This window comes from Phlebotomus argentipes, unplaced genomic scaffold, assembly GCF_947086385.1.
Source record: "Phlebotomus argentipes unplaced genomic scaffold, Phlebotomus argentipes genome assembly scaffold_4, whole genome shotgun sequence".
NCBI classification, from domain to species: domain Eukaryota; kingdom Metazoa; phylum Arthropoda; class Insecta; order Diptera; family Psychodidae; genus Phlebotomus; species Phlebotomus argentipes.
This window is the reverse complement of record NW_026776174.1, coordinates 150,891-175,693: the sequence shown is the minus strand read 5'-3', so window position 1 is coordinate 175,693 and position 24,803 is coordinate 150,891. Positions and strand designations below refer to the sequence as shown.

The 24,803-nt window shown below is 37.4% G+C and overlaps 1 protein-coding gene across 3 annotated transcripts; it reads left to right on the top strand.

Moving 5' to 3' along the window:
• The first annotated feature begins 5,620 nt into the window (after positions 1 to 5,620).
• Positions 5,621 to 22,983, top strand: LOC132257485 (serine/threonine-protein kinase D3). Of its 3 annotated transcripts, none has more exons than XM_059754399.1 (10): positions 5,621 to 6,813; positions 11,162 to 11,470; positions 16,182 to 16,326; positions 16,437 to 16,589; positions 16,663 to 16,838; positions 17,861 to 18,095; positions 18,164 to 18,362; positions 19,195 to 19,843; positions 20,128 to 20,656; positions 20,735 to 22,983. In XM_059754399.1, exons 2-10 carry the CDS (start codon positions 11,345 to 11,347, stop codon positions 20,923 to 20,925), a joined length of 2,403 nt encoding a protein of 800 aa, XP_059610382.1. In that variant the 5' UTR covers positions 5,621 to 6,813; positions 11,162 to 11,344; the 3' UTR covers positions 20,926 to 22,983. The 3 variants fall into 3 exon arrangements, with proteins under 3 accessions (XP_059610382.1, XP_059610383.1, XP_059610384.1); XM_059754400.1 differs by having other exon boundaries at positions 5,622 to 6,813; positions 16,440 to 16,589; XM_059754401.1 differs by having other exon boundaries at positions 5,622 to 6,813; positions 19,213 to 19,843.
• Positions 22,984 to 24,803: the final 1,820 nt, after the last annotated feature.

Sequence of the window (24,803 nt, the reverse complement as noted above, 5' to 3'; positions counted from 1 at the left end):
TAGCATAGCTGAATGACTGCTTGCAACACACTCACATACATATCGCGCATGTGACATATTATAATAATAATACTTCTGGGGCTTTCATACATGCGGAATTTTCGATTGAGATAAATTTCAATTTCCGCTCTTTCACTTACACACATCCCAAAGCTTTAGCACCCACATTATATTGACTCACTCCAACAGTTACGTGTTAAATTTATCGACAGACATAATCTTCAATTGGCAACATTACGCTCCAATGAAATTCTCAGGAGAACTTGTGATCAATTAGAAATCTAACAATGCTGACCATTTTGTGGAGAATTATCAGTTCTGCAAGTTTTCTGCACAGAATTTTAAGTTCCACAAAATTACAAGGGGGAGATAATACAGTCAGAAGTGGTGTACAGCTCAGCAGAAGTACTTAGGAAGTGAAAGTGTTGGGTAACTTACAATATTCCTTTCATGAGAGCTTTTTCTTTGAATGTTTTCCGTAAAAACTAACCTAATAATCACATTTATAGGTTAGGTAGCAAATTAAGGACAGATTTAGTGAATAATTCGCATTCTAGGACAACAATTCTTATACTCAGATAGAAAAGATTCCTAGTCATTAGCAGAATTGAGCAATAAATAGAGAAATTCTGAATATTTGATGCCAAGAAACACTGAAAATTGCAATAAACTCGAACATAACCTTAAAAATATTGATTTAGATGTTGAAAATGTTTATTTAAACAACTTTCCGGACAATTTTGACTGTGAATCAGCAATTTAAAGTTCATTGGCAAATCATAACAGATAATTTAGTGACCTAAAAAGCTTCTAAACTGAGTTTTTGAAGATCTCTTAGTGAAATTTTGAGGTTATGTTTGGTAAAGATCCCTAACAAAGCGATGTACAGATTGTCGGCATATTATTTCCCCCTTGTAAAATTACACTCAGCACTTTTGTACATCTGTATGCACATAAATTAAACACCATTCATTAGTTTCTGTGGTTATTTTTCAATAACTGAAAGCAATTAGCAAATTTGCATGTATGCAAATTTTCACAAAATATGAGAGCATTTTGGAAATTCACCCTCAAATATTGGCAAATATTTCCATGGCAATAATGTCAGTAACACCAGAGAGTCACTATCATCAATGCTTCTCTCTTCACACTCTCTTCTCAACTTCTCATTTCACTTGAGGTTGCGACGAAAAAACGGATATTCAATTGAGTGAATTGCATTTAATTAAAGACAATGAAATTGGATGTGATTTGGACATTTCACAGCGCTGTCACTACATCTAATTCAAATTATATTAGCCTTTTCAGCGTAATCTCATCGCTGGTGTTGTTAGAGCAGCAGTGACAGTGCTGAAGAAGGATTATTAAATTAAATTAAGAAGTGATTATTCAATTGTATTTAGAGAGTTTCTACATTGAAAGCTTGATAGGAAAGTGTCAGATAACTCTTGCTGAAATTAAAGTGTTCATCTTCAATTATTAATTGTGTAATAAATGCTCGTTGTTTGCTACCCAAGAGGCCCAACATATTCCCAACATAACACAAAATAAGGACTTACAAATGGAGAGCATTTAACCGTTAAAATTGAAGATTTTCCCATTCGCTTTTATGGTGAAGTCCTGATAAATTCCTAATGCGAATCCTATTAGATATTCTTCTGTATAGCTTTTTGAAGGCCATGAAGTGAGTTCAAGGGTTACTGTGTGTGTGTGTGTGTGTGTGTGGTCTTCCACATGTTCAGATATTCATGCAAATGTTTGCCATACACAGAACTTATGACCGGAATAACAGCCAAAAACCCTCTTTACGGTTTTGGGACTATCTCTCCAAGAGTGGCCTATCAATATTTAGTCCATTAGCTCATTCACTGCATAACAGATGATCTCCAACTTTGCACTCTGTCACAATTAAGGGAAGATTGGTCAAAGTAATAATCCATTCAGAGCGATTTCCTTCCCCAAACACACAACTCTGGAGTGTCGAACTGTTGTTCTCTCCGCCTGACTTTCGGATTCAGTTGAGTCTGATTAGTTTATTGTTCAACTTGTCTATTGAGACCGTGCTTCTCTTGTCTCTTGTCCAATATCCCATATGTCTCTAACATCCTTTCATTCCCTCCCACTCTCTTTCTCTCTCCTGCACAACACGTGAAGTACAATATCACCTGATAAATAACTAATGGATTGAAGGCCTCTCAAGAGACGACTAGACACAGTTTCTAATTCGACGGGTGCTTAGAAAACAAGCAAAAGCCAAAATATCCGTTCTTCAAATTCAAAATTGCTTGATAATTCCAATTATTTTCTATACTTTTCAGGGGATTTTATTGATTAGGTTTTGAAATATTAACTGAAATGTGCAGAATTGATAGACAAACTCACGATTGTACATTTTTCTTGTATATTTTATTAATAATTTATATAATTTCATTGATTTTATTCAGAGTTTAGAATTATTCGTTAAATATTTTTTGATTAAAAGCGGATTTAAGGAAGCAAAACAACTAAAAGAGCACAGAAAAATATCTATTTGTATAAATCTCTAAAATAATTGCAAATAAATGAAATTAAAAAGCCACTAAATCTAAAATGTCTCTTCTAATTCCATCAAATATCGACTTTCAATACTGCCCAGGTCGAAAAATGCTTCGTAATCTATAAAAAGTGAACAACTTTTGTAAGATAAATCTGATTTCTTTCATTTTATTGCCGATGCACTTAATCTAATATTTATTGACGTGGTGGAAGACATATAGATCTTTCCAAAAATAGATTAGACGTCAACTTTCAGAAGGACACTTTTGATAGTTTTCGACTTACCCGTCGAATTGTGCATTAATGAATAAAATAAAATGATAACACTGAGAATTTCAATATTCAGCAACTCTTATGACATACAAATTGAGACATATTCATTGATGTGTCTCAATAACAATCAAACACCATCCCCACAAGCTCTTTAATTATTCACACCACCAGAAATGGGGGTGGGAAGAAACTGAAGGCTTGGGGATGTGTTCGCCAGCAAACCAGAAACCACCAACTATGACGATGAATTGGAAGGCTGTGAAAGAGGAGAAATCGGACAGAAATGTAGCCAACATTTCCAATTTCATTATACCACCCTTGCTTCTCATCCCTTTCTACCCTTTCTTCCTCTCCTGACGCCAACACTCAAGTTTCTTCTCGTCTCCCGATGAATTATTTCCTATAGCGTCTCTCGAACCATTTTCCCAGACAGTTTACGGAGAGTCTCTTGTCTTCTCCAATATGCAAAGAGATGTGAGATGTTTTTCACCACTGGGAAAACCAACTCACATCCAGATGAAAAACAAATTTGTCTACCTGTGCAGAATGTTGCACACAGAGTGAATTAGAATTTAAACGTCTGTCTCGATATGGAAACAATAAATTTTAGCAATTTTCCCAACTCTTCATTTCTGCTATTTCTCCACCAGAACAAAAAAACCAACCCCCAAACTATATGATACAGTCCTGAAAGGGCTGATAAATAAATTATTTCACCCCTGAGCATAGTTGAAATATTGCACGAGTTGCATTTTCGAGAATATCAATTTTTTACTACTTTTTTCCCACCATCCAAATGCCAGTGGAAAAGCGCGCGATAGATGGAAAAATATAGTCAAGAGTAAACCACAAACAATGTTAATATAATTTCAGCTTTTCACTCATCTAAAATATTCCTGACACATCAAAATAGTGCATGAATGTGGAAAAAAGGAGAGCATTTCCAGTGATGGAAATGATGAAAAAGGGAATAAATTTGAAACAACCATGGAAATTCAAGGATTTTCACCATTGATTTTCTCTATTTTCTCTCTCTCTCTCTCGTCACCGTTTTCTCCTCCTGCACTTCACTTTGTCGTTTCATTAAATGAAGGATAAATACAGAGAGAACATTTAAAATTCCTTCAGTGATATATACTTGCATTTGCAAAGAGAAATTGTCAAAGTGAAATGGACACGATTTCCAGCAGCAACGGAAGATGCACGAAAAGTATATATATATATGGTAAGTATTTAAATAAGAGACTCGTCAATGTGCATAGATATAAAGATTTAGTTCTAAGATGTGCCAACTTGAGAATGTTGTCTTAAACAAGACGAGAATCCTTCAAACAAAATACAGGATAAGTTTGTGAAATGTAGCAAGTGCGAAAATGTATTAATACAGCTTAAAACCTCATTACATTTGTTGCTCCCTCTCACTCTCTGTCTCTGTCTCCCTCGAGTATTCAAATTAACGCATTCTCAAGGGGAATTACAATGAGTTGACAGAGAACATCATTTGGATAATTTCTCCAAATTCATCACTATTTTAACCCAATTAGTGAAGTTATTGGCATAAATTCTTGAATAAATAAATATCAATGAGCGATTTTTCTCTCTCTCTTTCTCTCTCAAAATTCCAACTGAAAATGAAGACAAATTTATCATGCATGAAGAATTTACATAAACTACTAATAATTTCCAAACACTCAGGTAGGAAAAGTTTCAATTTTCTGAATAGTTGGGTGTTGTTTAACAAACATGCTTAACTTAATGAACACTGTTCGTCAACAAGACACCATCGATAAGTGAATTTGTGAAACTTGCACAACCATTTTAAACGAAATTATTTGTCAAATTGAATATTCTCTACTCAAATTTATGACTTAAAATTGCCTTCGACATCTGTTGTCCTTCCTTCCTTCAAGATCAAACACTCCTTTCGATGAATGCCACAGAAACTTGATAGAGAGTTATTAAATTTGCATTTTCGTGTCTCTCTTGTGATGCCTATGATTCATCCAACACGCCAATTTCACGCTTTCCCATTGAGTTTCACAGCGATGAAATCTCATTTAGTGATTTAAGGTGAGATTTAAGGTGAGTCATAATCTTGTCCAGTGTGAATCACAAGATAACTTGAGATATATTCTTGACCAAAATTATCTCAAGAAAAAAAAGAGAGACATTTGCCCCATTTGCCATAATTTCATGGTAATTGGAGAATTTTTACAGCACCTTAATTCCTAATAATTTCCTAAGAAAACCCGCCTTAGCTGAGGCACATTTTTCTCTTGTGCGTTGAGAGTTCAATAGCATGTTGCTCAATTGCTGGCCATGGTCATTAGTGTCTCAATTTTCCCTCCCCAGGAGCGCGCGTCCCCATTTAACCGTCGAGGAGCCACTGTCTCGACATCACTTAATCCAGCGCACTTGATTCTTTGAGTTGCCGAAAGGGCATTGATTACACTTCGTTTTCTCTACTCTCTTTGGCTCTTTCTCTTTTCTTATGCCATTCTCTCCACACGGGGAAAATATATATATATGGGGAAGAATATGGGTGTTAATGTCAAGATGGAGAGCATGAAGTTGGATCTGTTTTGACCGGTCTCTCCCCTCCGTGTGTATTCTCCAACGGAGCCGCCAAAGACACATCTCTCCGTGGCCAAGTGGGTGTGAAAGAGAGATGACTATATGTGCTGGAAGCGCGGTATCCCCCCAAAATACTACACACAAACACACACACACACGCGTCCAACGACGGCAGAGCGCAATAGAATTTTCTCAAAAACTCACCCAGAGCAAGAGAGAGAGACACCGGGAGCACACAAGTCAGTCACAGAATCTCCATTCAACAGACTAGTTGGTTCGCTCGGCATTTTTGCCCCCCAGTCGCGCAAATGGAGGCACTCAGTTGTTGTCTGTGAAGTTGGTGCTCCTGGCGCTGCCACGATTGCTTCCAGCGAGCCGCCAAGAAATTGTGCTGCGTGGCACGAAGTGGTCCCTGAAACCAAGACGGAAAAGAGAGGGAGAGAGAGAGTTGAAGAAATTTCTTGTGGCTCCTGTTTGTGCAGTGTTTCTGTGAAGGGAATTTTTGGATTTCGGAATTCATATTCTACATGGTGATCAACTTCTTCTCTCTCATCATCATCTAATATACGGCGGAATCTTTATACCTCCTCTCGCCACATACATGCAGAAAATGGGTGTCTCGCTCTCTCGCGTCCAGAGGAATTAAGTGTATTTGGAAAAGTCACACACATACACACATCTCCTCACGGCTAAAGAGGCATTAGATCTCGCGCTCTCCCCCGAGAAACTCGTCAAGCAGCCAACACACAAAGTTGTGGATTCCATCAGAAGAGATTCGTGTCATCGCGCGTAGCATTTTTATCTGTCAACTCAATTTTCAGTGCCACAATCTCATTACGCTTTTTTTTTGCTCCTCCGCTCATCATCGCGCGTCCTCTGGCTGCGTTGTGTTTTGTGTGTGGACGACAACACCAGCAGAACAGCCACACTCTTAATCCTCTCCTCATCTGCGTTGTGTGGAAGAGGAGCCCCAAAATCCACGCTCAAAACCCTCCTGGTGAAAGTGAGAGAGAAAAAAAGTACAGAACGTGTCAAAACAAGAAGATACAATCCAATGTGAAAAAATAACCAATTGTGTGACAAGCAGAGAAAATAACCTCTAGTGACTTGCCAAATGATAGCATGTGAAGTTGGTGGATAAAAAACCATCCCCCTGAAGAAGAATCAATTTTATATGTGAAACAAACCCCTTGGTTCTCCTCCTGTTTTCCTCTTTTTTTTGCAACTCTACACAACACACCTTCTCTCTATACCTTTTTTTCCATTTAATTTTCCACACTCATTTGGTTGTGCCTGTGTGATTTTTTTTTTACCTCGCGCTACACATCCTCCCCCCACCCCACAGTGGACACACATCTCCTCTTCAGTGGCATCACGACAGACAGAAAGAGAGTTGAGAGAGAGAGAGGAGACACACCAGCAGCAACAGAGGTGAGTCGAGAGGTGGAAAAGTACCTAATAATTCATGATTTTTTATCACAAAAAAAACCATCAACTATCGCGTGAAGTGCCCCACCTGTACTCCTTATGCAGGAAAAAATTCAATTATCAATCTCCCAGCCAGAGCATTGCATTGCAAATCAATATTGATAGGACGATGAAGGGAGGGAAAAGCAGCTTCTGGAGAATCACTTCAGTTTCTCTCTTCTCGAATTTTCACATGAAATTTACCCTTCTATTTCACTTCAACGAGCCGGGTCACACTGGACGACACAAGGCTTGGAACAGGGACTAAAATAAACAGCTAGAGAATATTGGATAACTATTGAATACAAGAAATGGCCTCAAAGAGTTGAAATTGATATCAAAATTTCGTCTTAATATTCTCTGATGCAGAATTTTCTTCCTGATCCGGGAAAACAGGGAAAGTCAGAATCAAAATCTCTGCAGCATTAAGTCCGCTCATAAATAGTAATTATCATAGATTCTTGTGTTCTTATGTTTAAAGGCCTTTAGAGGTAATAAATAGATATTTTCTGGTATTTATTGTCCTCTATGAGACTGAAAATCATGAAAAACCAAGATTAATTCCTCAATAGATAATCGATGGCGTCGTCAAATCGATCGATATATCGAGAAATCGAGTTTCAGACACGTAATTTGAATGTCTTACAAACCCCTTGTTTTTGGGACGTTGAATGGAAAAGTTTTTCTTTCTACTTTAATGCAAGTTGGAAAAGAAGTGCTTTTCTAATTAGCTTACTTGGCACAATTGCAAGTTTTACTCGTTTTACTCAAACTCGAGATTCTTCATTTGGAGGAAAATGAGAGAAAAAAACACTGTAAAATTAACAATTGAGCATTGTAATTGTGAAGGAATGCAGAGAATTGCAGTGATTTTGGCTAGAGAATTTCAACTAAAATCTTGTAAGAATCAACAGTTGGTTCGCCAGATTCATCAGCATTGTGACTCACATTTCATCTCTTATTGTGTCTAGTCTTTTGCCACCCACTGTACTTGTGGTTTTTCATCAAATTCCACTCAGTGTGACCTCCTTTATGGGATGGCACAGAAAGCGACAGAGAAGAGATTTTATTCTTCGTCTGGTGAGGAAGTACATTAGAGAATTTGTTGCTTCTTCGCCTCTTGTCATTCACTCGAAAGAAAGGTAACGGGATATTACACTTAAATACCACACGGCAAACCAAGCGAGAGAGCATACATGTGCGAGACTTTTTCGCTCTTTCACTCTTTCAACCATTTTTAAACAATATAATTTTAATGCGTGTTTGATGACCTTACCATTCAATAATTCAGTTCAGTGCGTCAGCATTCAGAGATTCCATTGGCAAAAGTGTGTGTTGTTGTTGTGTGCTTACGAAGGTGTGTTTGACTGAAGAGTCAAACAGACAGTGTGAGCGAGAGGCGTATAGACCAACAGGCTCTACCGGCTCTCGAAGTACGTTTTTTTTGCCATCCAACGCAACCCCACGGCTAAACTTGGGCAGAGACGCAACCCTCCATTGAAGAATTATTTGAGCATCATTGAAGGGTGTCCTTGTAGAGAAATTAGTGTCCTTCTTCGACATCATCTCTTTCAAGCTTTTAGAGGTTCAAGAGGGGTCAAATGCTCAAGATGCCGAACCACTCAGTGCCTTTAGTGGGAGCTGGAAGAAGAGGAGAAATTGAAGAGTCAGATGTAAACGTGAAAAGCTAGAATTATTTATTTACAAAATCTCCTGAGAAATCTCTAATTTTTCCATCATCTCTCCCACCACTGACCGATTTTCCACCAAATTTTCCCCCCACACTCACTGTTTTTTTTCCTCCCGTTGTTCCTTACCCATGAATTTCTCATCCCCTTCACTGCTGCCCCTCTTTTCTCGAGTGATATTTATTCTTGGCACGGAATCATTCCTTTTTCTTCTATATATACACAACATCATCATCAGTGGCGGGCATAAGTAACAACACACACAGAGAGAGAGAAGAAATATGGAAAAAAATGAAAATATTTCATTTCCCCTCACAAGATATTTTTTCCTTCCTATTGAAAGACTCTAGTTCTCATTTCTTTTTATTTTATACGCTCCTTCTCTTCCTCTCTTCTCACTCTCTTTCTCTTCATTTCACCCAAATACAAAAGAGACGACAGAGGAAAATAAAAACACGAAGGAAATAATGAAAAAAAATCATTAATTTCCTCCCATTCCGCCCAATGGTGGGAGCATCCCCAACAACAACCCCTCAAGCACAATATTGAAACTGGATGAGCAAAGGACCGAGCAATGTGAAAATTTTCGCGATTTTCCTCGTGCCACTGACTCTTCACTCCTTCTCGCTTCGGTCACAGGGCGCTCATGCCGACGAGGAAAAGCTTTCAGAATAACAATAATTTATTGCTTAATGGTATGTGCGAGAGCTAGAGGAAAATAATTTTGGTAATTTCGCAAAGGCTGTGCGTCTCAAAGAAATCTAACTTGGGCATAAATAAACACACGCACACACAGGCGCGCATTTCGCGCCTATCAAGAAAATTACAAGGGGGAGATAATATGGCATTTCTCTGCAGAATCTGTAACACTTTAGGCACTTATGAACGACTTTAAATGCATTTTCTTATCACAATGTAATCCAGGTTTTATCGTCTCAAGATGTTGAAACATTTAAGAATCTTAGATTTCATTTATAAGAATTTGCTTACAAAAGTTCTTATTATATTTTGAGGTTATGATTGTGTCTTCAAAAATCTTTCTCAGACTAATTTTAATGCTTTAAAACCTGAAAATGAGTAAATATGGCGAAAATCTCAATATTTCTACTAAAAACTTAGGTTAACATTCTTTTACACTTTAAATTAAGTTTTTGAGGTTATGATTGACTTTAAAGCTGTTTCTTATCACTGAAATTTAACTAATCTGAAGATTTTCGTGAAAAAGAGTCATATTCTCAGAGTAAACACTGATTCTGATAATTTTTAGGGTCATTTAACCATCAGAATCTGCTTTAAATCAATCAACATAACCTAGAAATGCCGTAAGAAAGATTTTTTAATGGCTCAATTTGTTGAAACAGTTGCTTTTTCAGTGGAAATACACTAAATATTTCGCCACTTCCAATTTCTAACACTTCTCTGAGAACTGTACACCACTTCCGATCATAATATCTGCCCCTTGGAAAATTAGAAGATAAAGAGAAGTCACATAGTCAATTGTTGGTAGATCAGCGTGGAAAACCGCTGCTTCTTTGATTGATTTCCAGCCACTCTGGTGATCTCGATGTGTTGTTGTAAAATATAGCTCTAGAAATCCCAATCAAACCACCCAATAATCAAAGAGAACATTTCGTACCGATATCTCTAACTGTTTACCGTCCGGCATTAATTAGAGGCGCAAAAACATTGGGAGAAAAAGAACAACAGAGTGTGGAAGGGGCAAATAAGCACAGAGTGGTAATTAATTTTCAATTCACGACACAAGACTTCAACATCATTTGTACCAACCACCGAAAGAGTGTCTGTGTGTGTGTGTGTGTGTGTGTGTGTTTGATGGGCAGGTGCAAAATTTGCGCGAAAAATGAGGGAAAAATCAATGAGCTTTTGCTGCCACACAATTTTCTAACAGGTTGGCCATAGAGACGCGCCGCCAGTGTGTGTTGTGTTGTGTTGTGGAATAGCGCAAATCCCACGAGATCGGGCGAAGATGTATTGGAAAAAAAAATTGTAGAAAATGTTTTTCATCATCTAAAACAATTAAATAACACCATGAGTCAAGGACACCACTATAGCATTCAGAGAGTCATGATTGCTAATGCCCACTTCCCACCCTCTTCAATTGCCTCTCTCTCTCTCTCTCGTTTGCTCTTTAGCCGCAGCGGGAAAGAAGAAGAAAAAACTAACAGTCAAACACATGCAAGATTTGCTAGTGACGATGAAAAATCTATATGAGAAAGAGCAGTAGAAAAATTATTTGTAATCACAGACAGAAATAGAAGAAGAAATTATAACGTATATTGAGGAGGGAGTCACCATAGAATTCAATGAAATTCTTCCTCGCATTTTCTCCGTGTTGAATTTTTCATCAATGCCACCATTGAGAGGGTGTTTATTGAAGGAAGAAGAAAAAAATATATAAATGAGAATATTCCCTCTACATTCTCTCACTCCATTCTCAACCCATCTCGACATCAAGAAGCTGGAATTTACCTTCTCCTCATAGCACTTCTAATTGCATTTACGTACCAATTAGTTTAATTGATTTTCATACAACACACAACACATTAATCACATTATATTTCATCTCCCACGTCTTTTCTTCTCCTCTGTTCCCTTCTTTTCAGGTGAAGCTGTGAAAATTGCGAAGAGATTAGCGGAAGGCGAGAGTGAGGAGGGAGACGACGAGGGAGAGAGAGAGGAGGACTTTTTAACTCATTGAAGGCGCACAGAGGCGTGCCATCATTGAGTGGCTGAGAGGCAGAAAAGGACAATCGCCCCAGAGGAACGTGCAAAATCGCCTGGGGAAGATGGAGGATCCAGAAATTACATTTCTTTTTCAATTCGGCAATCTACGTGACACGGTGACTGTGGCAATTCCAACCCTCAATCTCAAATCACTCAAGGACAGGGCGTGTGACTTTATCAACACAAAGGTGAGAAAGATTGTCAAATCACTCACATTTTCTTCCCTTTTTGTCTGTGGAATGTCGTACATCCAATGCTGTTTTTCCCCAATCCACATTATTTTTTTCCCTTGACAGGGTGTAGCAACCAAAGTGCTCCGAGCGCAATTTACCAAAGCTTTCAACTTCCGTTCACATTGATTTTTCTTCCTTCTTGTGGTGCACACAGGGAAAAAAAGACGTTAGGCACAAGGGGGAGATAATACAGTGCCTTAAACATATGTTTTCCTTACATTCCAACCGCTTCAAGTATCATAACCTCAAATTTAGGCCGCAATTGTCATAAACTACTAAATTTTTACTCGTAAGACCCTGAAAAAACTTACAGAGAAACAGAATTTAAGAAATATTTAAAGTTTTCAGCAGATATTTTAATGTGATTAAATTTTTATTCGCTTTTTTGGATACGCTGCTGATCATAACCTAAAAATTACCTTGAGATACATTAAAATAAAGCCCAGCAATTGCCAACAAATGAGCTGAAATTTGCTATTTTAGAGTAGAAAATCAAATAGACAATTTTGTATCCTGAAACCAAGTCTGAAACTATATTTTAGAGGTTATGATCAATATTAGCGTAATTAACACAGTTTAATATTTAATCACAAACGCTGAACTTTGCTAAGGAATATGAACTAATTCAATTTGAGTGCATAAAATTGTGTTTTCCGATGATATTTAGTCACTAAATTGTGCTTAAAGTTAGTTACATAACCTAGAAAAACTAGAAAACTAGAAATTGATATTGAGGAAAATAGTGTGAAAAACCTTCAAGTTTTGCGTTAATTTACTTCGAAAGTAGCTCTTAAACACCCTAATGTTGCAAATATTCCAGCACTTCCACTTCTTAACACTTCTGCTGAATTGTACACCACTTTCTGACCATAATATCTCCCCCTTTGGTTAGGCACTGTCAAAAGCATACACTCTTTGTCAGCGACTTGTCATTGTACTTTGCCTCCTTCATTACCTTGTTAGGTGAAAAAAAAGAGAATAGAATTCTTTTTCGTTGTTCAGAATTAGATCACATCATGACAAACACAAACACTCAGCACAATTGAGGCGCTGCGAAACAATAAAAAGAAATCAATTGGCAGCGAGTGACAAAAGTTACCGCCACTGAGCGTTCCCACAGCTTGTCTTGGAGCATGATTTGCGGGTGGCAAAAGAAGCCACCCACGCAAGTTTCTCTAATCTTCAGTGATGCGAAAAGTCGCCAATGGAAGAAGCTTGTAAGATTTATTTGAACTTTCACAGCACGACTCGGCAAAATTCTGATAAGTTTCAGTGGAATTCAGTTGAGAGGAAAATCCCCTCTTATATAAATCCATAATAATAAAAATAAATTCACCATACAATTTATCATCACAGAAATTAGTACCAAATCATGACTAATCAATATACAATTTAATCAATCTTCAATCTATAAAAGTGCTCTTGAGATGCTGTGTTTGTGAGAAGGAATTATTTATGACATTTTCATACAATGAAATTAATATTGGCTAAAGCATCAAGAGTGGAAATAACTCAAGGAGACACACTAAAATCACTTTGATTTCTTTTCATTCCCTCTCAAATTTCCTTCCTCTTTTTTTTCTTTACCCTTCTCCTGGAGATAAACTTTTATTGTCCACACGCCTCTCCTTCGGCATCCTTGAGTAATTTTTCTTTTTATTATTTAATCTCCAGTCAAACATGCCAAATGCGAATCTCTCCTCGATCATTCACTCATTTTTATGGTTCACTCGAAGAACAATTCAACATTACATACTGTTGAAATCAATTAAGGCACACGAGGCACAAGAAAATTGTCATGGCAAAATCACAAGGCATTTTGTTGTAACACAATCCTTTAATCAAATCCCCGAGAAAGTGCTGAGTGGCATGCCACAAGTGGTACTTTGGCTTCAATTCAATCGTGGGTGAATTTATCTGGAATGGCCCAAAACAACCACCATGATAGGCATGAATCTCGAATTCAAATCAACTCTAAGTGAATTGCACATCATTAATTTCCCAGAACACCACCTCCGAGTCTGTCCACAGAACTCCACAAAGTTTACACTACAAGACATATAGAGGAGTGTTTATTTTACACAGTTTTCTACGAAGGGTTGCTAATGTAGATTTTGAACACCTCAGCATCTTACGTCCGAAGAAAGCTCCGTTCGAGATTTAGACATCTTAGAAAATATGTCCAGAGAGAAAAAGAGTGGAAAATGAAGGAGAAAAATAGATTTTAGGTGTCAAATTGTCTCTTCGGGAGAAATTTTAAGTCTGAAGACAGATTTTAAAGCGTTGAAAGAATTACGTGATAGAGAATTTTGTACTTTATACTTTAAGAAAAGAAATAAATCTGTGAGAAAAAGTGTATTTTGAGGGTAGAAAATGGAATTTGAGGATATTTTTCCAGTTTCACACTCGTTTTTATCGTAAAACCTTGCGTAAAACCGTAAATATCCGATTAAAGATCAAGTATTATAGTAATATCGTCTATTCATTGGTGTTGACAAGCTTTTCAGCTAAGAAATTCGCATTTTCTCTTTAAAAATTGTTCACAATTCTTTTATAAATAAATTTTGAAGAGATAACAAGATAAAATATCTGTTTATTTTTCAAGAATAACCACGAAATCGCTCTGCAATGAAATGAATATTAATAGAAGAGAATTTGAATTTGCATCTCAAGCTAAAAGTGACACTGCATCCCCAACATTAGCAACCCCTTGTGTGTTATGTGTGTGTCTCAAGGGCTGAAAAAAATAGTTCAGCATAAAATGTATCAAATAGCGACTTTAAATCATCTCAAATTCCCATCAATTTGTCGCTCTCTCGGGTGGTGGGAAAGCAAAGTCAATTCATTAGATGAAATTGAAGATGTACACCGTAAGGGTGGGCGTATTGAGGGGAAGGCAGAAAAAAAAGTAATAAAATAATAGGGATATTTCGTTGTTCATCTTCACCCAAACACACAACTTCTTTTGGCGTCCGCTCTTCGCTCTCTATATTCCACTCATGTGTTTCACGTCACAAATTCTCATCTTCCTCTCTCCATCATCAGCCCCACGGCTATTCCCACACTACCTCCACCTTTCCTGGCCCTCTTCCATCTTCCCATCCACTGTGTTTTTTTCCTTCCTCTCCTTCGCCGCCGCCGCCGCCACTTTTCCGAGTCAGTCGTCAGTCAGTCAAGTAGGAGCGCTTCTTGAGCTGACGATGACGATGAGGAATAGAGCGTATAGAGAAGTGGAGAGATTTTCCACGGAGTGCGGGAATGATTGAAAGAAAAAATATGTCAATGCTAACAGTTTTATCTAATCAAGGAAATTCCACCCAATACGAAATTGTGTGTGGCAAACGAGCATCTCTCAACGTGACGGTGGCGCTCATTTGCCCTTATTCCCTTCCCTTCCCAGATTACATACAACATACAGGAGATGAGCACATGCCCTGTGACACAGAGCATTCTCAAGTGCTGCCCCACGATGGATGATATGATAAAAGCGAGGCGGGGGTGTGTGCATTCCCCAATGTTTGTACTACACATGACGTATAGAGACATGTGAAACACGATCGACGAAAAAATGGAGGAAAAATCCAAACTAAACTCACACACGTAATACTCTTACGCGTAATTGATAAGCACATTTCCAAGAGCATCATTATCGTATCACTATAATGTGCTTCGAATGTGTGTAAATTGGCACTTTGGGCTTTCACACAATCAAGCGCCGCCGAAGAGGCGCATAGAAAACTTTGTCCACCGCGCTGAATATCAACAATTAAGGTATAAACAGTCACAAAACACCGCAAACTGTTGGCGTTGATGTTCTCTCATTTGTGATTTCACGGGGAAAATTGTTTCATCATCTTGCCTTTCTCTCTCTCCCCCTTTTCTGCTTATCTTCTCCCGAGCAGTGATTCCGCATCAGAGGAAAGTGTAGGGAAAATTGAATGAGAAAACTGACCTCCGATTGAGGGACAAATTGCTCTGAACAATTGATCAGCAGTGGAATGGCAAATAATTCAAACGTCCATTTGATCTCAATTTGTGATTGATTCATTATTGCACGGAATTCGTGATTTCTTCGTGAATATGTGAACGAAAAATCGTCTAAGATTTCTTGTGATGTTTTTTTGCCAGTGTTGAATTTGTGTGGTTTTGTGTGTCAATCTCCAGATAAAAGTTTGCGCTTATAGGAATAAATTATATCCGCTATGGAGAATTATTATCAATATGAAAATCTCACAACTTTAATTAGATGTCTGTGCGCAATGCCAAAGCATCTCTCACATATCTCCAGTTTATTTCCTCGTCAATCAGAAAAACCCATTACAGATTATATTCTTCCAATTGAAATATCGATTTATGAGTGTAATTTGAAATTCCATTAACATTCACAAGTGAATCGATTGCGCAAATTTCCACCCTCATTGGAGTTCAATTGGCAAAAAGTTGCCCTCATGCACTGAACTCTCTCTCTCTCTTTTTCTCTCTTTCCTTCGCTCTCTCTCTCTCCAGAAGTGGAGCATTGGATTTGTGTAATTGAGGAAGAAATGGTGTGTCTCTATGTGTGTGTAGATGAAGAAAATGCTTGAGAAAATGTGAAAGAACTCACGAAATTGATGGGGAAGGAAGAAACATTAATAATTTCCGGTCTTTTTGCCTCTCTCTGTTGCAGATTCCTGAAAATGGCCTAAGCCACTTGGCAGATCGTCTACTGTTATTTCGGCACGACTACAATAGCCCAAATGTCCTCCAACTGGTCAATTCAGCGGCGGAAATTGTTGATGAGACTCTCATTGAAATTGTACTGACGGCAAATGGTGAGATTTCACTTCTTGTCTTGAAGAAATTCAACACAACTTACGCGCCACTCTCTTTCTCTCTCTCTCTTTCATTTTCTCACAAATCGTGGGCAAAAAAAAAAACAAAGCAGCACTACCATATTCCAGTGGGAGTACCAGAGAAGATATACCAACAGTCTATCCTCACTCACTGTCTGTTCACTCCTACAAGGCACCCACTTTCTGTGACTTTTGCGGCGAAATGCTGTTCGGTCTAGTCCGACAAGGACTGAAATGTGATGGTGAGTGGCTTTTTGTGTGCAATTGCTGCTGCAGAATAAGAATTATAAGAATCCATATCAATTCACCATGTAGGATGTGGACAGAATTACCATAAGAGGTGTGTTGTGAAAGTTCCAAACAACTGCCATCGATCGGCAGATCCCACGCGAAAGACTTCCACATTGCAGCCGCCACGATGTCCGTCCGGCTGCTCCAACAACTCCTCCCTCGCCGACGATCAATCAACGACCGGCTCGGGATCGTCTTTGGTAAGAAAGATGCAGCAATTGATGAATGACATAAGAAATTGACAACTCAACATTCCAAAAATTCACATGATTTTTCCTTAATCCGTCCAATCCTTTTCTCTCTATAGAGGATAATTTTTTTTTAGAAGGATAAACAATTGTCTAGAATACTCTCTTAAAACTTCACCTTTCAATGCAGGAGTAATTGATATTCAGGTCACTAATGTGGCTTTTAGCAAGACCAATAATATATGTTGCAACTTTTCACAGCTATAAGAAGACATTCTTGAAACACTTTAACACCCAAAAGAATTCGACCAAATCAGTGATGTGATTAAAGAACCGGCTGCCAATGTGCCTGTGAATTAATAAGATTGCTCAAAATATATTCCTCAATCACAGGGTGATTCGTTGAATTTAATGCGCAAGAAAAAGAAGCCAATTTGGAGATATTTCTGCTGTACAATTTTCGCCAAAGCACATTTCCCTTTGACATGAAGGAAAATGCTTTGATACAACTTTTCTTTTACTTGTAACTGCAAAAAATACATTTCAATTGCTTCAGAAATTCCATAAAAGTGGCATGATGTGTGAATGTCTTTGAGAAAGGTGGAAGTGCAAATAGAAATACTCTGTAAATATTGAATTACTCCTGGATTAAAGTGATGAAGTATTTTTTGGTGATGGGTCTACAAGTGATAAGATCTGAAATTATGAAGATAATGTAATACTTTTTTATATTTTTGGTTGTGTCTTCCTAGCAAATATTCTTTCTCATTTTTTTTTGTAAGAATGAAAAAAAAAAACCATTTCTTTTTACCCAATAAATGATTATGATTTGCAAAATTTTTGCTTATTTTGTCCTTTTCTTTTCTTGTTTTGGCGGTTTATCGTTGTTTTTTTTTTGTGGTGAAATTCCAGATCTTGTCACTGTGTATGCCTTGTTAAATTCCATCTTTTTCCCCTTCCCTTGAAATATTCTATGTGCAAAAAAGTGCTTATAGAGCGTCTTTCTTCGTTTCTTTCACCCCCCGAAATTCCAGTTGAATAGATCCCCAGTTCCGGGCCATTCTTATGGCAGTAGCAATTCCGGCCGAATAAGCATACCACATCGATTCTTCCTGCACTCGTACACACGACCCACAGTGTGCCAATATTGCAAGAAACTCCTCCGTGGTCTCTTCAAGCAGGGCGTTCAATGTCGCGACTGTCACTACAATGCTCACAAGAAATGTGTGGACAAAGTGCCAAAAGATTGTGTTGGAGATTGCTCAACTGGTTAGTGTGGCCCCAAAATTGCTTATTGAATAGTTGACAATGTTACACACTCTGTCTTTTCCCATTAGATACATTTGCTCCAGACCTCAATGATAGCAGCATCAGCAGCGAACGAGACTTTAAGGACGAATTCGAAGACAGTGACTTCGATGACAATGCATTCAACAATCATAGACAGAATGTGCCACCAGTTAAAGTGAATGGTACCATTCATGAGCCAGAACTCGACCTCCTCGACGCCACTTCCGAACAGTCCAGGCAATCCAGGTGAGCGCCAAATTGCACACACACAAAATAGCCAGAAATCAAGGGGAAAATCACAAGGCGATTGAAACTTAAGTATTTTCGGCAAAATATTGAAAGATTTTCTGGGATATTTAATCAAAACTTCAATATATTTAGATTTTTGATCATTATCTCCACATATGGTCGCCAGAGGGCAGCAAAATAGGCGTGGGGGACGCTATTCATGTTCAAGAAAGAAGGAAATTTAAGATTAAAGCGTCGCGGTGACAATTTTCGTGATTTATTCGTGTCTTTTTAAATATATTCAAAAAATTACAGATTATCAAGAGTGTTTAAAAAACTGCTGCCCTCTAGCGGCAATTTGTGGAGAAAATAATCACTAAATAAATGAAAATCACGAAGAATCACATATTTATAAATATTCACAAAGTTAAGTGGTCTAAAATGGCGAGTGATTTTCCCCTTTGCCAGAACTTTAGTTGAGAGATGATTGAGTCTCGAATTATAAGAGCAAACTTGAAGGATTTCAAGACGCCATTCAATTGAGCGCGCGCAAAAAACCTTCAGCGCCGCACATGATATATTCCCTCTTTCAATGGTAATCATCTTTTCACTTCATATAGTCATTATTTTACTATTTTCCAATGGCGCGGAGTTTTATTATTGTCTCACAGAGAGACGTTTTTCAATTTTTGAAATTAATGCTTAATGGCTCAAGGATATAACCCTCAACTGGGTGTCTTCAAGTCATAAACTCTCTCTATCTTGCCTCTGTAAATTGCAGTGAGATTTGCAGAGAAGCATTAAATGAAAGAGATTCAATTTTGCCAACTCAAACTTTACCCTGTGTCAGTTCTTCATCCTCCCCCAGCGCCAACATACCCCTCATGAGAATCGTGCAGTCCGTGAAGCACACCAAACGACGCGGCGACCGGGCGATGAAGGAAGGCTGGCTGGTGCACTTCACCAACAAAGACAAGACCGTGAAGCGTCACTATTGGCGTCTCGACTCCAAATCCATCACGCTCTTCGTCTCGGATCAGGGCAGCAAGTACTACAAGGAGATCCCATTGAATGAGATAATGGCCGTGGACACTGCGCGAACACTGGTGGGCGATGTTTATCACTGTTTCGAGATCAGGACTGCAACTGTTGACTACTACGTGGGTCAGGATCCGCTCAAGGATGGCGAACTGATGATACTGCCACCGCCCGACAGTGGAGTTGGTGCGTACTTAGCCAAAAGCTGGGAGACTGCCATCAAGCAAGCCCTCATGCCCGTGACCAAGACCTCGGCGACTGACAATGAGGAGAATGTCCAAGATATGGGACAACTCTATCAAATATTCCCCGATGAAGTGCTCGGATCGGGACAATTTGGCACGGTTTACGGTGGAATTCATCGCAAGACACATCGAGAGGTTGCCATAAAGGTGATTGACAAAATGAGATTCCCAACGAAGCAGGAGGCACAGCTGAAGAATGAAGTTGCAATCCTTCAGGTGAGCTTTTATTTTATCATAAAATACCCAACAACAAACACTCAACTAAATCCATACCCAGGGCAAATCTCATAACACACACATAAGAGCCCCTGTTTATGTAATCAGAGACCATTGCGGAAAATGCTTGACTGAAATGACATCAAAGGCAGATGAAAAGCGTATCTGGGATGACAAAGAATTCCAACAGCAAAAATTTTCACCATAAAATATACACACAGAAAGGACACCCAATTCCATTGCCTCTCTCACACACACTCTTTCCACATCTTTTTTTTCTGCAGAACATCTCCCACTGTGGCGTTGTGAATCTCGAGAGAATGTTCGAGACACCAGAGAGAATATTTGTTGTGATGGAGAAACTCAAGAATGACATGCTGGAGATGATTTTGTCAAGTGAAAAGGGAAAATTGAGTGAACGAGTTACAAAGTTTCTCATAACACAAATTCTTGTTGCACTTAAGCATCTCCATAGTAAGAATATCGTTCACTGTGACCTCAAGCCGGAGAATGTTCTTTTATCATCTGACAATGAATTCCCACAAGTGAAGCTGTGTGACTTTGGCTTTGCTCGCATCATTGGGGAGAAGTCCTTTAGGAGGTCCGTGGTGGGAACACCGGCCTATTTGGCACCTGAGGTCCTGCGGAATAAGGGATACAATCGATCACTGGATATGTGGAGTGTCGGTGTGATAATCTACGTGAGTCTGAGTGGCACTTTTCCCTTCAACGAGGACGAAGACATCAATGTTCAGATACAAAATGCCGCATTTATGTATCCACCAAATCCGTGGAAGGAAATCTCGTCAGATGGTAAGAGACAAGCAATGGCAAATTCGATGCTCAGACAGACAATAATAATAATGCGTGGCATTAATCCCAACATTACAGCCATTGATCTGATCAATAATCTCCTGCAAGTGAAGCAGCGAAAGCGCTTCACGGTGGATAAGAGTTTGCAGCACACTTGGCTCCAAGACTCCCAGACATGGAATGATCTGCGCGCCCTGGAGGCCTCCGTGGGCATCAGATATCTCACACATGAGTCCGACGATGCCCGCTGGGCGGCCACAGGACCCTGACCCCTGGACTCACCGGAGCACTCCCCGAAAATCGACGCCGTTCGCGGGAAGGCGATGAAATGGGTTCGTGGAACATTGTGTAAATTTGCAAAGGCCTAAAAAACAAAACACTATAAATATATATTTGTTAATAATTTTACTAGGAAATTATTAAAAAAAAAACACGCGCATTATACACCAATTTTAAAGAAAAAAATGAGATAGGATTTACAAGAGAGAAGCAACATGATAAGAATGATTGATGTAATTGCCCAAGAGTGAATATTTGCTAAGAGAAAAACCACTTACAAGAAGTCTCAAAATATAGGTTTATAAATCTACACACTAATATGTGAGATTACTGATATAAATGATTAATGAAATATATTTCTTGTGGAATGAATAATCTCATATGACCACAAGAGTGGATAGAATTGCTTCAAGAAAGAAAACATAAGAAAAAACAGTGGATAAAGTGAGTTAGAGAAGTATGAAACATGAATTTATCTTTCTCAAAGAAAACCAAAATAATGGGTTTATTGGCAAAATACAATTTATATCGAAGATAAAAATATAGGTTTTAAAAGAGATACATAATTATTGAATTATAAAAAGCTGTATCCCATAGAAATACTCTCATTTAAACATACAAAAAAGAAAAGATATATAATCTAAAATCATTAATAAAATGATATTTGAAAAGGAAGAAAAGAAAAATACATTAACATTCCTTAAGAGATTTTTTTTTGGATAACAACGAAAATCATGTAAAAATTTTTTACACAAATTGCACATAAATTCAAAACATTTTTTAAATCAAAATTGCGTGTGACCTTTGATATTACAAAAAAAAATAAAAACCTTCAAAGGACATTTTTGCTTAAAATTATTCTCTTTTTTCACTTCATGTGTCGAAATTTCTTGTGTACTAAAAAGTGCCTGTATTTTATGCATGTTCAAATTGGTAAAAGAAAAACATTCATAAGTAAAGATTTTCAAAAGAATTGGTCGAAAATTGTAAAGGTTTTAAAATTTCTGTTTTTACATTCATGTGATTTTTTTCTTATCATCTGTTTTTTTTGATCAACACACTTTGAGAAATCGGAGAAAAAGCACGAAGAAAATAAGGAAAGATAAATTTCAATATTAATGCTCATAAAGTGGCCAAAAAATAAAATAGTGACTTTAGCAATCTTTTAAAGGAAAATGTGTAAAGAAATGCCGATAGAAAAACTTACAATAAAACATGTCTAAACTCTAAAAAGCATGAAATATAAATAGAATATAATAATTGAATAATATGACATCACTACAATAAAAGAGGAAAAAAAGAAGAAGAGAAATTCATTTCCAAACGCATTGTGAATAACTTTAAAAAGGGACCTCTGACATTAAGGAAACCTTCCTTTTATCACTGTGTAGCTAAAGCTCCTTATATTTTGTAACGTACCTAAATGAGAGAGAAGGATGATTAAAGGCTCCAATGATGTGTCTAATTAGTAACTTTGGCTCTTTAATAAAAGGAAAAACCCATCAAGATGAAAATTAATAATCATTGTTCTCAATGTCAGTGTGTTTGTCGATATAAATTCATATATATTATGATTAATTACTAAATTGCTGTAATTAAAGGTTGCCCAACAACATCCAAGCATATTTCACACAGAGAGTGACAAAACCCATAGAAATACAAAAAGACGATGTTAGCGGTGAAGGCATAAGAAGCATAGAACAAGAATAATATAAAATCGAAGGAAAAATTATATTTTGTATATAAACAAATTGACTTATCATCTATTTTATACGCAATTCTCTCTCTCTCTCTCTCTCCTCACGAGTCTCTGTCCAAATTTCATGTTCCTCCTTGTCCTTTGAGAAAGGCAACAAGAATAACACGAAAAAGAACTTTTCCATTTATTCCATCGTCATTTGTAGTCATTAATTTCATTTCCTTCGACAATCCAACCCAAGAAAAAACCAAGAAAGAATGGAATGTTTGTACAAGAATGATTTTTTTTCTGTCTTCCACCATGAATTTTTGTGTTGAAATAAAAATTTTTCGTCTCCCACAAGAAAAAATCATCAAATCTTTCTTTATGCGTTGGCCGTCTTAAGACATTGATCAGCCCGAAAGTGCCTCATTATCGCCAAAAAGTTTAATAATAATGTGAACATATCCTGTTAAAGCGAAAACTCTTCGGCTGAAATCTAATCAATACACAAGGTATTAAGTTGCGCCAGAGCGAAATTCAATTCAGCCTTCTTCTCCACCGTCTGAGAATCCAGGTGAGAAAGAGAGACATTTCTAATGAGCTCAGAAACACACACAGCAGCTCATGACATGGGGGAGATTATATGGTCAGAAGTGGTGTACAGAAATCATTAGAAGTCTTAGAAAGTGAAAGTGTCGCATTTTATGCAATATTTTTTACACAACTTTGAAGTTTCTCTTGATTATTTTTGTCCTAGTTCTAATTTTGACATATTTTTCTAGGTTATGTGACTGATTTAAGACTAAAAATCATCCTAAAATGGAAATCCTTGAGCCTAAATTGAACGCATTTTCACTTTATTGATAGAATTGCGGATTTTTACTCAATGAAAATCGTGATTTTAGAAGAAAAAAATGTTTAAGTGAAACAGAACCTCAATTTTTCTTAATAAACTGTAAAGATTTTGAATAAGAGATAAAAAAGAAAACCGAAATTAAGGATTATAATCAAGAAAAAAACGTAAAAGTGCCATTTTAACGGAAGAAAGTCATAAAATATTTTATGAAAACGTGAATTCTTAAGTTGTCAGTTAGATTTCAGTTAGTTTTCGGTTAGATTTCAGTTAGATTATGGTTAGATTTTAGTTATATTCCAGTTATTGGTTGATTTTAGTCTTATTCAAAACAATCGAATGTTCAGGATTCTTCATACAAATTTGTGGAAGCGTCAGAAAGTGATGTACAGATTTCAGCCATATTATCTTCCCCTTGGCTCATGATTTTCTCTCTCTGAAAATCTGAATATTCTCATCCTTCAACTCAGTAGCCAAACTTGGGTTAATTGATCGCAATCCTCCGCCCTAAAATGCCTCTGAGTCTATTTTATGCAAATTTATGGCATGACTAAAGAGTAAATCCAATTTTCACAAGTCATCCTGTGCATTTTGTGCCCTTCCAGAGGAATGTGAGTGGCGGAAATCATAATGAAATCAACCCTGCAGATGCAAAAGAAATTAATACACTTTGTGTAGAAGGTGAAAAGATCTGCATATGAATTGCTTCTAGTCCACTTCTTTTATCACAATTTTCACTCAAGTTTCTGCTGTTCTGCATTCCAAATGGCAAATGATAATTTAAATAAATTGAAATAATTTCCATAATAGATTGCTCTCTTTCTTTTCTCTCCTCTCTCTGTTAAATTAAAGTTGTTTTCCCCCCCACCCAGAAAATGAAGCAATTTCATTTTAACCACACTTATTGTTTTCTTTCCTTAATGACTGTGTGGAGCAATAAAATAATTTAGAACTTTTCCCTTTGCAAGCAAATTGAATTAAAAAAAAAACCCCATGGTTTTGCAGTAATTTTAGGGTAAACCAACTGAAAAAAAACATTGACTTTCCAATTCTCAAGTAGAAAATCAGATTAGAAGAAAGTTTTAAAGTAAATAATTCCCTTAATTAAACGTTTAAATGATTTAAATCTGTAGCTATTCGAATTTATGGAATGATTTGAACCAAAAAGAACTAGAATTCTTCTCATGTTGCGCATTTACACAACTTTCCAACCTAATTTCAGAGCAAAATACCTCCAATTGACCTTTTAATACAGCGAAAAATGCAAATTAAGCCCAGAAAGTCGTGTCGTATCTGTCTCTAAGTGACAAATACAGATGATTTTCCGCGCGAAT